The sequence below is a fragment of the Polyodon spathula genome, chromosome 19, assembly GCF_017654505.1.
Source record: "Polyodon spathula isolate WHYD16114869_AA chromosome 19, ASM1765450v1, whole genome shotgun sequence".
Taxonomy (NCBI): Eukaryota; Metazoa; Chordata; class Actinopteri; order Acipenseriformes; family Polyodontidae; genus Polyodon; species Polyodon spathula.
Genome location: NC_054552.1, coordinates 30,249,073 through 30,267,114, shown reverse-complemented (window position 1 = coordinate 30,267,114; position 18,042 = coordinate 30,249,073). Strand labels below are relative to the sequence as shown.

The following is an 18,042-nucleotide window of genomic DNA, read 5'->3' as shown; positions in this document are numbered from 1 at the left end:
TATATATATATATATATATATATTTATATATCCAGTTTAAAAAATCAGTGTAACAAATGTGTACATTTATTATGTATTACTTGAAGGAACTTTATAAAATCCATTTTCCCCCAACCCAAAGGGGGGGGGGGGGGGGGGGGATTTTAAATTGTTTTAAGGTTAGAAATTTTTTTTTTTTTTATTTTATCCGAACCGCTGGAACCAAAAAAAAAAAAAAAAAAAAAAAAAAAAAAAATGGGACGGTCAAGATACTGCAGTAATTTAGATTTGAAAAGCAGCCCAAGAAAGCAATTCTCAAACAATTGCATGAAGTAGTGTTTTAATAATAAACCCTTGTCATTATGTATTTAAAAAACAAAACAAAAACTAATCTCTTAAGATTGTTTTTGAAAAACATACAAGACCATTCTAGTTATATAAAAAAATAATAATTAAATCCAATATATTTAACGTACATATTTAACTTTCTATTTTGCTCACAGAACTGCAAAGAAAACTAGTTAGTATTTTTTTTTTTTTTTTTTACATTATTTCATCTCTTGTATATAATCATATTTCAAATGTTTTTAGTGTACATGCCGTTTATTTATTATTATGCATTTATTTTTTAATGTACAATGCTTCTTAGAAATGTTCTGTCTAAACCACAGTACTGCTTATTAAAAAAAAAAAATCAATTGATCATCCTAATAAATGCTTTATAAATAAACAAAAATAAGATTGGCTGAAATAAAACAAAATTCAAAAATACTGACAAAAAGCATGTGTCAAATATGTTTTTAAAAAGATGATAAATTTACACATTTTATGCTTCTTTTTTTTTCCAGTTTAACTTTTTTTTTTGTAAGAAAGAAGATATATGTTGAACAAAAGTGGTGTACCTATCTTTAGACATACTGTACCAAGCACCACACTTCAAAGTTTTACATTTGGGGGAAAAAAAAAATTATATATATATTTTTTCTCATTGCCATTTCGTTCCAACAGGGTGGAAAATCATGTTCTATGTACTGGGGCTGAACAAATACAGCACGTTTTACTAAATCATCACTAATTAGATAAAACCTCATCAACACAGCTTTTCCAGTTACAATACCACAGCTACAAACTTCACAAAGAGAGTGTATTCCCTGGGCCTTAAACCTGAATGGGTATGAGACCATACTGTAGGCATCCACCAATCAAACCAATGACTGGTGTCGTGAATACCAAGACTTAATCAAGTACTTTTTTTCCTGCTCATTAACTGTTTTTTTAAAAAAAAAGATTGCAAAACAAAACAAAATAAAAATCAAGTGGGGAAAACATTGTTACTAGCATGGTGTTCCAGTTTCCTTTATGGGGATTTAGAACAGGAAGTAAAAAAAATAAATAAATAAATCAGCAGTCGAGTATCCCAGGTGTATTATTTGAATGTTATCCATGTATATAAAAAATTGCAAAGTTGTAGTTATCACATTAAAATTCACCCTAGGATTACAAAGAGCTTTCTTTATGGTCTGAAGCTTTGACAGCAATCCAGACAAAGGCATGTGCAAATACTGATCAGGCCAGCCCCCTGGCTCAGAGTAGCAACCTGTCACCACATGTGCTTTTTTTCCTTCTTTCTCAGGAGTTGGGCAGCTCAAAGGATATGAATTGCTTGAGTCTTTCCAGGTATTGTGCGTACAGCTCTATGTCATTGTGTCCGGCCCCCTCCACCCAGAGAGGTTCCACTGCTCGGGGACAGCGGTCGTATATCGCCAGGCCGTGGGAGAAATCAATGACCTCATCTTCAGTCCCATGGATCACCAGCACTGGTGATGCTACTTTTGAGATTTTATCGATGCTGCAACGCAAACAGAGGAGACGTCAACAAACATGGCATGCTACTTGTGAATAAACAGAGAGAGATGGAGGACTTGCAGGCGTTGCGCAACATTTGGAACGCACAATGAAGTAGCTACTCCTTGTTGATTGTAACATGTATTTTATTGCTCCTTGAAAAGAGAAAAAGGTAGTGAATGGCGAAACAGTGTTTGTTGTCCTTAAAAACATTTAGATTGGCAGTACCTTTACCACTTCCTTTTGCCAGTCACCCAGACAGGAAATATCCCATGGCCAATTCAGCTAGCCACGAGGTTTGACTTGCAAACTACACATTAAACTTACTTAATATTCCAACTGCACCGCATAACAGCCTGCAAATCTATAGAGACAAGAACCTCATTACGTTTTCACACAGTCTCACTCTGTTAATGCTTTACAATGCCTGTGTTCTGGAAATTCGTTTACACGCCAGATAAGAAACCTCGATTTCTTTAACATGCTGCTGTTACTACTACTACTGTGCTGAAAAGACGCAAAGTACAATACAAAGCAATCGTATTGGCTTGAAGAATAACAGGAGCCGACATCCAGTAAGTTTTTTCACTTGACAGGCCAATGACGGCAAAATTCCAATTCAAACAAAGAATCCAGCAGAAACCTGATCAGCATTTATCAAGTTATCTCCTCTCTCGACTAATCTTTCGAATGCAGCCTGCTATAGTCTATAAAATAACACATCATCTGTGGAGTAAAGGAACAATGCAATTGTCAAGCCTAAATTACCTTCTGTACCACCACAATCCTCAGTAAATATATTTAGCATTGTGTAAGGCTTTTCCTCTTATAGTAAACTGCAAACTGATGATCCCATGTTCTACTGGTGTTGTAAGAGTTTGCACACACAAATACCTTTCTCATGGCACCAAAAAGCATAGCGGCTGAAACTTGCTCAAGAGGATGTCTTCAGGGTAGATTTTTTTGGGCCCCATCAATACTAAATGTATTGCCTTATTTTTATTCACCTACTGTCAAGTCCAACTATCAAAATTCATTTAATGTAAAATGTCATTAGGATAATTATATTTTTTCAAACAGCATGTAGCCTACAGTACAACTGATAAACAGCACCATATTAAAAAAAATATTCACAAAATTGGACAGCATATTTACAGTATTCACAGTGGACACTACAAGTACATATTCTGCTGGCTAAAAATCTGTTATACTGTATAGGAGTGTGAAATAATTTCCCGGTGGAAATACACCCAGCGCTGCTTCTGGAAGTAACATTTCCACTGCGAATACGTGACCCCAACCCCCCCCCTTTTTTTTTTCTTCTTAAGTTGTAACTGGAATTTAAAAAAACAGAAGCACAGATTTCAGCTCACTAGTGGTCACCAACTTTGGTCGTCAGGTATACATTCCAATACAGATATTCTTTATAAATAGGTCCCAATGCCTGGTTCTCACTGAAGTGCCTGTAAAATACCTGGGGTTGGCTCATCTCAGTACTTGATTCCAGTGTTTCCCACATTAAAACCCATACACCAGAAGCATTTCTCTGAAATAGACAGCCAATAAACTGAAGCCTCACACAAACTGCAGTTGTCTAGTTGGTTTGATTAAATTGCCTCTGGGAACAATGGGCATCTTTCCCACTGCTCTTCAACAATATGACCCACTCCCAGAAGTAGATCGTTTGCTCAACATGCTCTAGTATGAAATGTGGGGACATTACTTGGCGGGGGGGGGGGTCAATTAATCAATTTAGAACTTGACTGAAACAAAGTCTTGGGCTGGATGGACCTTAAGAGTCAGAGTTGGGAACAACTGATCGACAGCAAGAGTAGACTAGATTTCTTTCAAAAGAAAGTACAGAGATAACATTTTCTATGCCTATTATCCTGAAACACCAAACTGACTTTCACCTCATTTTATTCCAGTTTAGTCGACTCAAGAGAAATTCACAAATGGCAGCTGCATGGGAAGTTTCTTCCATTTGTGATGAGCGAGTCACATGCCCATACATTGTTACAGTATTACTGAACAGATGTACAACAGACATTACAAATCAGCCTGTACAGCATTGTAAGAACTTGCTGTACAAGCTTGCTTTTAGGAAATGCTGTATTGCACCGAGTTGATGATAAGGTCACAAAGAGCTGACACGGCTCCATCAGGCAGCAAAGCAATGCAATACTAATAATATAATGTGAATCATGCAGTCATATGGTGCTCCTACACAAACACTTCACTGAAAAGAAAGGAGAAAAAGAAGCGATGTGGTGTACTGTGTCTGCTTCAGCACAGCACTGTGGAGCTGAACAGTGCCCTCTATAGCTACACAGTCTCACCCACCTTGGAAAGGCATCAAAGCAGTATGTTTTCCTGGTGTCGGGGAATGCCACTCGCAGTCCCGACATGAGTGGAGAATGAAGGATCACAGCTGCACATTCGTACCGAGCGGCGAGGTCCACTGTAGGGACGGTGCCGATACTTTGCCCATACAGGATAATGTTCTCAGGATTGACTCCGTACCTATGGAAGGCAAAAAAGACTGTGTCACAATTCACTGTAATGCTGTTTGGGGGTGGATACCAATTTACTGAGCAGTTCCTTTGTAAATTCAAAGATTCACTTTGTTCCATAAGAAGCTGCAGAGGTGTTTTGTCCGTCTCAAAATAAGAAAATCTTAATGTTTTGCACTGTAACTAAGTGAGTCTCTTCCACTTCAAGTGGTCCTAAACAATTCTGAAACAGACACAGGCGGATTTATCTACTTTATTTTGTTGACCACTCACTGTTTAAATGACCCTGTACTTGTACAGTAGGTGCATAACGTATCACACATCCGTCTCCCAAAGCAGGGCACATTTGATCTTTTTGGGTTCCTATTCAATCTTGATCATTCAATAGACCTTGCTTCCAGTGACCTTAGGTTGTACACTTTTAGATTAGAATACAAATAGAAAATGGTTTAGTAATTATGTCTTTTTAACATTACTAAACTAGGAACACCTTCATGTGTACAGAAAGTGTCTATATTCTAAAAAACCAAATTCCCCTGAATGAAGTTATTTTTAGTTCATTGACTTTGCACAACATTAGTATTTTTTCAGCCACCGGAATTGCTCTTTTAAATTGTAGTTTGCAGATAACACATCTTTAATATATAGTATTAAATTGCCAAACGGGGTTGTTTTCAATTAATTCATGTGTTCCAATCTGAAACATTAATTCTAAAATAATCCACACTACAATTTGTAGAATAAACTGGATTATCCAAGTTTTACAGTAACTCTAAAGCTGCTATACAGTGTTGCGCATTTTTCTTGTTTCCTTGCCCGTTGTCTTTTGTGGGTTATTTTTAGATCTGGTACTGTAGTCTAGCATGGAAAATGCAACTTTAAATTATGCAGACACTCCCATTTAAGTCACGCAAGGAGGTCTCTGTTGATCTGACGGTCAGCCAAGTCACATTTTCCATCTATAAAGATGATTTGGCTTTCCTTCACTTTCAACATGTGGGTTCAATTAGGACACATTTAAAAATATATTTTTTTTATTATTTACAAAATAACAAACACAAAAGATCACTAGTAAAATTATATTCCTCCCCACTGTGAATAAATCAGTACGTTTGTTGCATTAAATACAGATTCCCTTCTATGAATAAGAACTGGACTAAATACTAGAACTCCCTCTTCATTTAGTGATGTGGCTGTTTGTATCTCTGCAGACCTACCTGTAAAATTAACCCTAAATACACTATTTCAAACACTGTAAAAATAATTAGGTTTAAAACCTAAGGCGCCCAAAGAAAAGTGCTTAAAAAAAAGTTAAATAAAAAATACCACTGAAGTAGTAGATATTCTACTTAAGGTAGATGAAATAGAATATTTCATAAATAAAAAGTCAAACAGTTAACTGATATACTGCATTGCATTTTAAATAAAATAAAACAAAATAAAATACAGTTGCTAAACATAAAAATGCTTTTGGAAGGATTACACCGGTTTGGATAAAAGCAGCGTTTGTGCATTACCTGTGAAAGCAGAGTGTGCTCCTTGAGCGAAGGATATAGCACAACTGAAAAGGTGCCTGTTTCCATGAACAGACCTTAAACCTATCAAACTGAATGAGAAAGTACCTGGCTAAACAGATGCTGATGAAGTTCCAAGAAAAAAAGTCACATTTTTACACTGCCTTGAAAAAATAAATACGTAAATCAAAAGGTGAGCACCAAAATGGGGTTTAACTACAAACTGCCCTTCAGAAAAAGTTTTATTGTTTGCGGTACATAATTAGTTGCAAGAAGAAAAATTCACAGACAGTAAAGCCTGTCGATTACCTTAAAATGCCAGATTCTGAAAAACTTTCGTTCCCAATGAGAGTTGGAATTTTGCCGGGTACAGTAATTTGATTTATAAAACACACTTCCTGTGTCAAAATGAACATTCACAGAAATATTAACAAGCTGCCATCACAATAAACTTTACAGGCAGTGCTGTAAGTCACAAGGTAAGGTTAGCGCACTGTGCTCACATACTGCAAGTAGACAAAGCCATGTCAGTGCCTTAGTCTGCATAGCCTGGATATTAATTTGGGTGTCTCTAACTATACTATTTAATTTTACATCATAAAAAAAATGTAAATGATTTTATTTACTTAAATGTTTTTTTTAAATATAATTTTGTTTTTTCTGAAACTGCACAAAAGACCCTGTGTATACGTGGTATTTTTTAGAAAACAGTCTGGATCAACCAAACAGACACCTAAACTCAGTTTGTTACATTATTTGATTTGATATTTTTTTACTAAACTCAAAACTGCAGAACACTCTAGTTGGATAGGAAAGACAACTCCACTCAAAACAGCAGGCTAAATGAACTGCTACAATACACTAGCATGTATCTCTGTACATTTATACATTTATCTGTACATATATCTTTCTTTAAAAGTTATTGGGTATTGAAAAGGGTAGTTACAATTTAGTATATCATTTTTTTAGTATTTACCTTACTAAATTGCAGTTAAAATACAGTACCCCTTTCCTGAAACAAAGAAATATGTTTTAATTGAGCTTAATTTATTAATTGAGCTGCTCAGAACAGTTTATAATCACACATACAGTACTGTAGCGACTTTCACCTCGTCCCTACAGTACAGATTGTGTGAATATGTCACTATCAATACATTTGGTCTATAAAGTTAGGTAATGGTTGTTATAACCACATTCATTGAAATGTAGCAGCCTTTTAAACAGTATAATTCTGTTGCCTTTTCTCAGAAAGAAGGATTACAGTATGATGCCAGTATGATGGCTTCAATGCAATGATCAACACTGTAAATATGGGAAATGACAGCACCTGTTATCAGGGAGTATGACGATGCAGTGAAACTGCAAATGCTGGGAAGCTGGTGTCACTCCCAGATATATTGGAGATATACAGCCAGGGCCAAAAGGTTTGCATCACCAGGAATTTTACAAAGATATATGAACATAATTTAGATCTTTTATTTAACATCACACAATCAAAGAAACTACAAAATGAAACAGTAACAGTCTACTGGAAGCCACAATAGCAGTACAGTATTTCATGTTAGATTTTTAAATGTCAAATTTTTCATTACGTATATGGAAAACTACAAAGCGCTATGAGATTCAATTCTATTGGGCAAGGCAAACTTTTGGCCATAGCTGTAGCTGAAGAAAAGTTCTCAAACTGTGCTGGGTCAAAACTATCTTACAGCACTGTACAGTCTGGACTCTAAAGCTTTAACATTAGCAGACAGTGTTACCTAGGACACAGACAGAAAAGGCAGTGAAAACTTGTGCAGAAAAGGAAACCCCACCTTGAGCTTTAACCTCACATTGGTTAAGGTCACAGTCAAACTCGTAGCACATACTGTACACACTCTATAGAAACATGTTCAAAAAAAGAAAATGTTTAAATCTGACTGCACTGTAGGTTACTTGCAGCAAGGTAACTACACAGACGTGTCCTTTGCTCAACAAAACTGCTAGAGTGTAACCGTTATGCCTCAATGCAACTCATGAAATTAAAAAAAACTATACTCCCTGCTGAGGATTGCCAAAATCAGCACTGAAGTCATTTCTATCAAACCCCAAGAAGCAGAGTTGCAGATTCTTTCATATGGATAGAACAGCTGTAGGCAAAACACCAGGATGATACATTTTAAGAAACATACTTTAAAAGGACTTGGAAAACACACTAGGTTTCCACTCCTCCCCAATAGTTCAACTCATGGTCAACAAAACAATCCTCCTGTTTTTAATGCCATCGCAATGACGGCCTTGAGAAACAAAGGTTTCTCCCAAGATCCTTTCTTTTACAGCGAGAACTTGCAGTGTCACAAAACGACACTAATGCATTATGTGACACATACAGATTGATACAATCATCCATTTAAAGTCAGCATTCTCGCTAACTGCACTGCAACTAAGTACCAGCCAATTAATGTAATGTAGCTCATTAACATATTTTACACTGTAATGATGCCATGCCAATCATGCCATAATAGGTCTTTGTCTAGCTGCAGGGTTGATTGCTCTTCTCTGGCACAGATGACTCTGGAAAACCACTAGTATAAACACCGCACCTCTTTCCAATTACCTGTATGGTCGATGTTGTCCTGCATCTACCAATGCAATGAGCTAAGTTATGTGTAGGTGCTGTACTGTGCTTTGAATGAGATGTATTGTACAATGATTTAGAAGTAGAGAATTGGAAATACTGGACGCAATTAAAATAACACAATACAGTTATTTGATTTCTCCCTTTTAAATGCTACTTAAAAAATTGTAACAAGTTGTTGTCTCCCATGCTAAAACTGAACAGGACAGGCCAGTGCTCCCGGCAGTGTAATAACCTTGCAGGCAGTATTCTTCTGTGCCTGGCACGCTCCTCATTACTGTACTTCTACTTTCAGTGTAGAATTGACAGCCTAAAGAAATGAGAACAACTTACACAGAACAAGGTTTGTTATCCAGACAGAACGGAGATCTAAATGTCTCTGTAAAAAATATTTATTGGCAAGATTATTTAGAGCTCAGGTCAGTGGAACTCATTGCTACTGTAATCACAGAGCAAAGAAATAGCTTCATGCTAGACCCCAGTACTGTAGTTTAAGTTTGTCATGCCTATTTTGTTTTAGTTTGTGTTGTAGCCTGAGTTAACCAATTAGCCTGTAAAGGTGCTCCGATAATACATCTTTATTACCAGCCTACTCCCTAGCCTCAACAACTTATGGGTGTGCCAGTAGCTGGTTTACTCTCTCTATACTTATGTAACAAAGTGATTTTTGCACATTCTAAATTTACACCTACCAATAACAGAAAAATACACCAACAGCAATTCCCCATATTTAAAAAAAAAATAAAAAAAAAAAACACAACACACACAAATACAAATGACAGGTTGTATTTAATATTGCAATACCTTTGAGATATGATAATACACAGTACACACATTTACTTGATTCTCCCTCAGACCCACTTAATGGGTTTACAGAATTCATTAAATGTAACAATGATAAGGACCTGTAAGGTGAGGCTGGAGAGAAAAGGTTTTGATGGGCTGTTCAAGGATCCGGCTCCAGGCCACTGGACTTTAATTTTGTCTCCTAAAGTATTTGTAAATTAAAACTTACCTCGGTTGAAGCATGACACAAACTCTGCCAACTCGGAAAAATGTGAATAAAGAGAAGATAACCTAAATACTTCAAATCAAAAGCTCCATTCATGTACCAGGTTACTGATTGTCTACTACAAAAATGCTGTTAAATAAAAGGGCATCTTTGGGTGACAGCAAAAGAAAAGGACTTGATGGACAAGAAGTGTTCAAGATTGAAGTAAAAGATTCATGGTTTCTGCGAAAGGTACAGTAGATGTTTAAGGCAATCTAAAAAGTGGACCTGGTCGCAGAGACTGTTAAAATACACCTCCTTGTAAAGTTGGTCCAGGGATAGAAATAAGACTCTTGTTGCATATCAGTTTGATCCACTCCTGGTTTTACTACTGTATGCATTTAATAAGACACGCCGGAGCTTGTTGCCTATACACTGCGTCTAAATCAAGCTTGGGGTAAAACCTGGATGGGTGAAACTGCTACGCAATAGGAGTCTTACTGGTTCCATTCCTGTGGTTTACTGTACTTCCTTTCTTTTTAACTTTGTTCAGAGGTCACGTTAACCTTCCCTGATCATAGAGGTGCACACTGGCTCACATCCAACAGTGCCTGGTGGGAGATGAATGTTTTGGTGGAAGTTATGGATGAGGAAGCGGCCAAGCATTCACAGGCAAACAGCACACAATATGCTGTTTAAAATAAACATGATTCAATAAACATATTTTTGAAAAAGATCGCTGCTTGCTACCTGGAAAGCCTCACAGACACTTATTTTCCGCAGGAAGTGTTAGCTCTCTCTTTCCATTGGTCACATTTTTGACATCCTGGGATAAGCAGCAAGGAGGTTTACGCTACTGATTTACATTTATCTAGCCAGAACTGTATTATCAAAGGGAATGATCTGACCAAGGCTGCAAACTGACGGAAAGGGCACACATTTATTGTAGGTTTAGCTGCAGAGTTTAAATCAGAGGCAGTGATGTGTGTCCTTGCACTTCACAATAATGTAGTAATTTAATTACCTTTTGAAGATTAGCATTAGTACCAAGCAACACTCACAGGGATACAGTAACTGAGTTTACTGGCACATCCCTTTTGCAAAAGCATTCATGAAAGTACAGCATTGTGTGCGAGTATCAGAAAAGTGAAACTGAATAAAAGCTGCTATTAAGAGTCTGCTTATCACAAACTAGGAATACAAAACATACACACACTTGACAAATGCACAATTGCTAACAGAGTGGTCTTGCAGTGCCAACAAAGAAGCAACAATCATACATCAACCTTTGAGCAATCTGCAAAGTGATCAACTAGCCTATCTATGATCAAAGATTGTACTCTGCTCCAGGACTAATGTTTACACCTGTGGGCTAGATTTAGAAGCCTCTATGTAATCCTTTAGCTAATGTACAGTATGGATGGGGAAGGGGGGGGAATAAAAAGTAAAAACCCACAAAAACCCTAAACTGTATAGTATTTACAATAGTAATTGCAGACAGTTCTAATGACAAGGCTCAAATAACAAGGAAACTATTTGGTTTCAATTGACGAAATACAGACTATAAATCAGTAATGGATAGAGACAATCAAAGTATTCTTGCACACCGAATCGCTATTTTGAAACTTGCGACAACATTGTAAAACCTTTGTGTAATAATTAACACATGCTGATAGGACTAAAGTAACAATCCATCCAAAACTTTGTAAATTCAGTCTCAAGACCTACCGTGCCTGCACTGGAATAATGTTTGAATTTAGGACAAACAAACTTCAGTGCTACGGATAACCTGACTCGTTAATCTAATTGGGCAAATATAACATTCTTTAGTCAAGTAGTTTGAATTTTTCAATTTAATAATTCCTATAGTTACGTTTAAGTTCACCAAGAAAACTATTTTGGCAAGGCACTGTAGAAACCAGGGAATGAAGAAAATTAATTCAAAGTAAAAGGTGACAGAAAGGTGGACCTTTTACTCCAGTATAGCAAGTTTGCAGCACAGTTAATATAATTTCCATTGACCTCTGTCTTCCCTCAGGACATTTCTGTACTCCAATAACAATCTGTGGGCTTTCCAGTAACTGCACATGATGCATGGTATGATGTTCTTTTACCATCTATATTATTATGAAACTAGGCGATCTGATATTTTCATGTTCAGAGAAAAACAATGCAATGCACACACAGTACGCAGTTACATACCACTGCAGCAATCAAACTTTCCACATATTTTATATACTCCACAAAAAATCAGTTAGCAAGCAGAAACCGATTTCGTTTTCCCCTAGCAAAATCAAGTGTGCTTTTATTAACCCAAACAATCTCTGACATGCTTCCATTGGCAGCCACAGGCAAAATATAGAGCCAACTGTCATAACCCTCATTAGCACCTATTTTTGGCAGTCTATATTAAACCAAGTATGCGGTTAGAGCAATGTTGAGAATTTAACACCCCAGTCCTACTAATTCAAATTTAATACATTTAAAGAGTAAGTAGAGGGGTTCTGAAAAATAGTGTCACACATCCAAGTGTTACTGTTTAAATAACATACGTGTAATTTATATTTTCATTTTCATTGTTAACATCATAACAACTTTTTACACTTAAAGCCTGTTTCAAAGTTCTTTTCAAAATGTCCACTCTAGTACGCTGACAGTGTAAGGATTATTGCCCACGCTGTCAAACAGTTAACACAGCAATACCGGTCCATGATGTGGTACGGAACAGAAAAGCCAGAGCACTTATGTTTTTGGTTTTTTTTCCCCCCCACCACTCTTCCTGCAGCGATAGAGGACAGATCTCAAACCCCAGTGCACTAGCGCAATTGGCACTAGCAATGCAATGAAATAGACCTTCCAAACAAACCAGAATTCACCCTTGATACAGTAGATGCTTAGTACTACCAAATGTTCATATTCAATTCCTTACAGGCAGTGTGCAGCAAGTGCAACCAGGTTTTACATTTTTTAAATTATACATTTAAGGTATTTATTTCAAGTTCCACATGAAAAGTCTAGTATGGAAACTTGTGTTAGTAGGAGACTGGATTAGTTTAATTTATTCATGTCCCTAACCTTAAAAAACAAGAGACTTGTAGTCTCAAGCAGTGAGTGTGGAACTGAAAGTATATCAGCAACAGTGCATAGCACAATTAAACTGAATACTTGTATCCAAAATAAACAAGATAATAATGCTGAGATTACAGGGTCCAAAAAGCGGATGCCATGTTCTCTGTATTTTTAAAAGGACACAATAAATACATTTACAACTCACTGAAATGTTTCCCCTAGCCAATACCAGGAAGGTAAATAAAGGAAAATCATTGCACACACAAAGCCACCGTGGCAAAGGTCTGAACAGGATAGCGTCCATCTGTACTGCATTATATCATCAGCTGAACTTTCTTTCCACAACATTAAGCTGTGTATAGTCAACTCTGCTATGATACTATAGGCACAGTTGTAGAGGTTATCTTCTTTGTTTATGACCAGCTGAGTTATAAACAAGAATCAAAGATAGAGCATTTAGCATCCTTGCAATTCTAAACATTTGAAGCTCTATATTGGCAAATACAGCTATACCAAATGCATGAGGCTATGTGGTTTATAAAGTCAAGTGTTCTTAGATCACTGTCCAGTTTTAGCAGGATGTCATTCTTTTAAAAATTACACTCCCAATTCCACACCCTCTCATAGCCTGATTTCAAGGGATGAATCAGTAAGTGGGGCCTCCAGTCTATAAGTGACCTGACCACAAGTCAGCTGTTGCCCTTCCTTGCTTTTTATCTCAGTGACATAGCAGATGCTTTCATACAAGCCTGGTATTGGTCTTTCAATACTATTGTGAGAATAAACAGATATAGTTTACATGTAGGTTTAAAAAAATACTATAACCCTTTCCATGTTTATTTAAAAAGACTAAAATATAAAAAGTGTCATTCCTGGAGGTCATCATAGGCTATCATCCCAGCCAGGGCTGGGGGCAATTCAAATTCCCATTCCCTTTTAATGAATCCCTACACATCACTGATCAAAATGACAATTAGAAGTATTCTGTTCAAATGAGCTTCTCATAGTAGCAACAAATTACTTCAATTGAAGTCACTGTAAGTCAATTAAATTGGCTTCAAATGAATGCAGTTGAACAATCACGACAATTGAGGTCTCTAAAATATCAATTCCCATTCACTTTAATTAATTGGATTGTTTTTTTTTTTTTTAAATAAATGGACCCAAATCCTAATCCAAGCTACAGTATTCTTTGTAAGCCATCAAAATGACTAGGTCATCTACATTAAGACCAGAATAATTATATTAAAAATTATGTAGCTTTTTGCTATTAATACAAGCATTGAGCAAAATATACTTTAAAGAACACCGGTAAACCGTAGCAGGGTTACTATTATAAGAGTAAGAGCAAAATGCAGTGGTTCAATGTGGTAGAGTTGACAACGGTAACCATGGCAAATTTACAGATGGGGGAGGTGTTCCTTCACAACAGTAATTGAATGGAATGTAGACGATTAAAATCTCTTTCATATGACAAGAAACAGTTCAAACCATCTATAAAAATAAAACTAAATTAAAATGTTTCCATAACATAACACTAATACTTACTTTGTTCTTAACACCTGCCAAGCTGCCTCAATGTCAGCATACAGGTTCTTCTCTGACGGTTTGCCAGAACTGACGCCGTAGCCCGAGTAATCGTAGGAGAAGATGTTGCAGTTTATCCTGGATCCGAGACCGATGTAGAAGCTGCACATCTGGCCCAAGTCGACTGCGTTGCCGTGGGAAAAAAGCAGGGTGTAGCGGCTGTTGGGTGCACAGCGGACAAACATGCAGCCGACCCGGTTCCCCCGACTCGTTCGGGTGTGGAACACCTCGACAGCGTCCAGTTCCCGCTGGGAGTACTGCCAGTCAGCCCGCTCATTCAAGTGAAGACTGGACGTCGCATTAGCCTCGTCTGTCAGCACCGAGTAAGTGGGCTCGGGGGGGAGAAAAGCGAGCTTGGACGCGATCCGGCTCGGGCAGGGCGGGCAACAGAACAGCCAGCAGAGCTCACTAAGTGAGAAACCATTCATCCTGGGGCCTTGCTCTGGCATGGAGACAAGGTGTAACCAATCTAACCTCCTTCCCTACAACAGCGAAGCAATTCAATTATAATGATAAGCGCAAACATAAAAAAGCGACAGAATAAAAACAAACACGATCAAATGCTCCTTGACACCATAGCTTCTACAGACCGTTCAGAAGCCGTAGAAAACTGCTGCTACTAGGTACGTTAAATGGTTAGTATTGATATTATTATTTGAGAAAAGAAAATTGCAAAAACACAAAGCAAGCATCCGCAGCACTAACGCGACACAAGGCTACCTTCTTACACACAGCTTCCGGGTTAGACGGCGGATATCCTTCTCCAGCTGCATTAGAAGCATTGCGCTTAATGCTAATCTTGTATTATTATTTCCATTGAACAACTACACCTCGGCGGCGCTGCATGTGGAGCGTTTACTTGTCCATATCTGTTATTTATATCACGCGTATAACTACGACGCTTAAAGTAGATGCTTTTCAGCATATTTATTGTTTTTGTTTTGTTTATAACGCTGCTATACTGTACTGCAGGACAGTGTGATTATTGAGTTGTCAGCCTGAATCCTGTCCTACTGCTCAAAAAGATGCTAATATAATTGAAAAGTGACACAAACTTGGGAGGTAACTCTTTGCGTAGTGCTAAATACTGCAACCAAAGACAAATAATACAAATAATGCATCTGATTAAATTAGATTGATGAATGATGTTAATAAGTATTGTTAAATGTTAATGGGAAAAAAGCATTGCGTAGGTAACTGGTAAGGCGGCTATTTGAAATCTGCTGCCACTATTGTTTTCAATACTTTCTTACTTTTTTAATACATATGAAACTGAGAAGTGCTTTGTTTAAAAGAAAATAAATGGTATTTCAGAGCCTCTCAAAGTCAAACCACCAGTCTCCCCTATTGCTACACTCAACCATTAAAAAAAAACATCAATACCTCATTACTTGGTCGAGGATCCCCTCCCCCTCTCCTCGTTGCTAGACAGCCTTCGCATACCATCTCTTTACAAAATCAGTTTTTTTTTTTTTGTTTGTTTTGTAGACACACCTAGCTGAGGTCGGCAGGGGTGATGTCCCTGAGGGCTGAACCAAAAATAAATACATTATTTGCTTCTGTTCTGTTTCGTGTACTGCATGAACTACAAAATCTATAATGCTTTTATTAAGTCAAAATTCAAAAATTGGAGGAACCTAAAAAATAGCCGATTGTAATACATGCCAGTGTCTCTGAATAATACGTCAGATTCAAGAGTAAAAACCATGTTTTGTGGGTGTCTTGGTTGTCCAATGTAATACAATACTTTGTTTTTTTAATTAACAATGTAAAATATGCCTGTCATTTAAAAATCGACTTGTTTCCAGCCCCCTTTTGTGCAGCAAACATCTCTACAGCCGATCCCTTTGTTTCAACTTGTTTGCCTTTTGTTTGTTGATTTGTTTTATTTTATTTCTTTATTTTATCTGAAAAGTCTAAGATGAAACAAAGCTGTTCCATGTTTAATAGTGAGTGTGAGGGTTTTTCTTCTGTTTTTGCTTTGTTGTAACTCATGCCAAGTGTATGTAGCATTCCTTCCAGACTTCACTCACTTTGTGCTGATCCCACACATTACACAGTAATAGTTTAACACATTCTCACCAACATGCTTCCAAAATATGCCCTAAACCACATTTAACATACGCAGGTATCCACTTTTATGCCAAAAGTTGATCTATCAAATTAAGGAGAAATTAGATGTTTCCTGTTCAGAGGATGAATAATAACAATGATTATCAGCATTGTGATTTACTTCTGTATTCGCATTTCATAGAAAAATTGATCTAATTAGTCTTGACTCTTCAATATACATAATCAGTCTGTTTCTGGGTGGTGGAAGTTTTATTTTCCCCCCTCCACAAACTTTATTCAAAGCACAGACATCACAAAACATCCAAGTTTAAGCACCAGTTCATGATTAGGTTATTCCAGAGAAAATTATTTCAATTACTTTCAGGTTGTATCACAGACTGTTTTAACCCGATTTCACTAATTTCTGTTCTCTGTTGTGGTTTATTGTTCAATGGCCCATTGTATTTACAGGTCAAGCAGGTTCATGTCAGTTGCTCAAGAAGATATGCTCGCCTCCAGTGCAAATTCCTGTGCAGTTTATATAGTGGGAATTGTTTTTTGTTTTTTTTTTTCTCGGTGGGAAAATATAAATTTTTCCTATCGAATGTCTTGTTTTTGTAAAGATATTAAGTATGAAGGAGAACATTGTTATAGGGTTGGAACAAGAAAAACTTCTATCAACATATTTGTTATAAAGCTGACAAAATATATATATGGGGAACTGTAGACTTTTTGAAGGAGAAACCAATGCCTGTATTTATTTGTTTCCTTCTTGTTTAAAATTCAGGCTTGTGTCCTGGCTATGCGATCGGAGGGACATCCACTGACCTTCAGTCTCATGAGCTGTTTTGGGGAGTTTCTCTGGTGAGGGAACATAAACAGGGTACATTCCCAATAGAGAACAACAAGAGTAAAATAACTGGGCACTCTTAACTTTTTCTAGACTCGAGAGAGCATGGCAGTATGTTTAAAAAGAAATGACAATGCATCCCATTCATTAGAAGGCCAGAATCACTTTACAGCTTCCTTGCCAGTGTTTAGAGATACAGATCTCCTCAAAAAGAGCTGGTTATTCATTATTAGCATGTTTACAGGATTATTCTGATCCTGTTTCTAAAGTCTTACATTTCTTTGAACTATGCACAGGTAAGCACAATATGTGTTATTGAGGTCAGGTAGGTCCACAACACTAACTAACACAAGCATTGACAAAGTATGTGTGTAGGGTTGTTTGTCTGAATCATGTGATTTGTCATAAGGCTTTCCTTGTGGCCATGCTTGGAATTCTTTTTATGCACTGGGTTGGCTCAGTGGTTGTAGAATGGTATATTAGGAATGTGATACATTAGATTCCTGCTAGTTCTACAGTCATACAGTGTCCATATAAATAATAGTCCATCCTAATTTCTCATTCTGTGTTGTGTCTATCCTGATGGACAAATGAAGAGCATTCCTGTGGGGTTATATTTCAGCTGTATTGCTTTCTGAATAGTGCAGTTGTTTTGGTGCTGCTACTTCTGCAAGTATGGGTTTGGACACCAGGCACCATTCAATCACATTTTTGTATGACTGATAATTTATGGGTTTGATTATTACATTTTCTTTGTGCAAGTTTGTGCAAGTGGGCGTTATGAATTAGGACTGCATAGTGTAGCCGTTCAGTTTCCACAAGGGAGCCGAGTACAATAAATACATCCTTTTCATCTATGAATATTACAGATTTCTAACTTGCTATATTTGGTATGTTACTTAAAACTTTGTTAACTATTGTGGGTTTGCGGTTGAAGTTTAATTTGCTGTGTTCTACACAGATGGCCAAAACCAGCATCATGAAAGTGTTGCTATAAAAAAACAAAAAAACATGTTGTGGTTTAT

General features: G+C 37.0%; 1 protein-coding gene across 1 annotated transcript; it reads right to left on the bottom strand.

Moving 5' to 3' along the window:
- Positions 1-738: 738 nt before the first annotated feature.
- Positions 739-14,858, bottom strand: abhd17c (abhydrolase domain containing 17C, depalmitoylase). Its single transcript, XM_041219540.1, has 3 exons — positions 14,077-14,858; positions 4,168-4,347; positions 739-1,828 (listed from the first exon to the last, which is right to left on the bottom strand). Exons 1-3 carry the CDS (start codon positions 14,562-14,564, stop codon positions 1,609-1,611), a joined length of 888 nt encoding a protein of 295 aa, XP_041075474.1. The 5' UTR covers positions 14,565-14,858; the 3' UTR covers positions 739-1,608.
- Between the last annotated feature and the right edge of the window lie 3,184 nt (positions 14,859-18,042).

What these genes read in the sequence shown, in the direction of transcription:
- abhd17c (XM_041219540.1), bottom strand. Translation starts at nt 14,564, where the DNA reads ATGCCAGAGCAAGGCCCCAGGATGAATGGTTTCTCACTTAGTGAGCTC. An exon ending in TGGCAGGTGTTAAGAACAAA is followed by an intron (nt 4,348 to 14,076) that starts GTAAGTATTAGT and finishes TGCCTTCCATAG; the next exon opens with GTACGGAGTCAATCCTGAGA. An exon ending in TGCTTTGATGCCTTTCCAAG is followed by an intron (nt 1,829 to 4,167) that starts GTGGGTGAGACT and finishes TTTGCGTTGCAG; the next exon opens with CATCGATAAAATCTCAAAAG.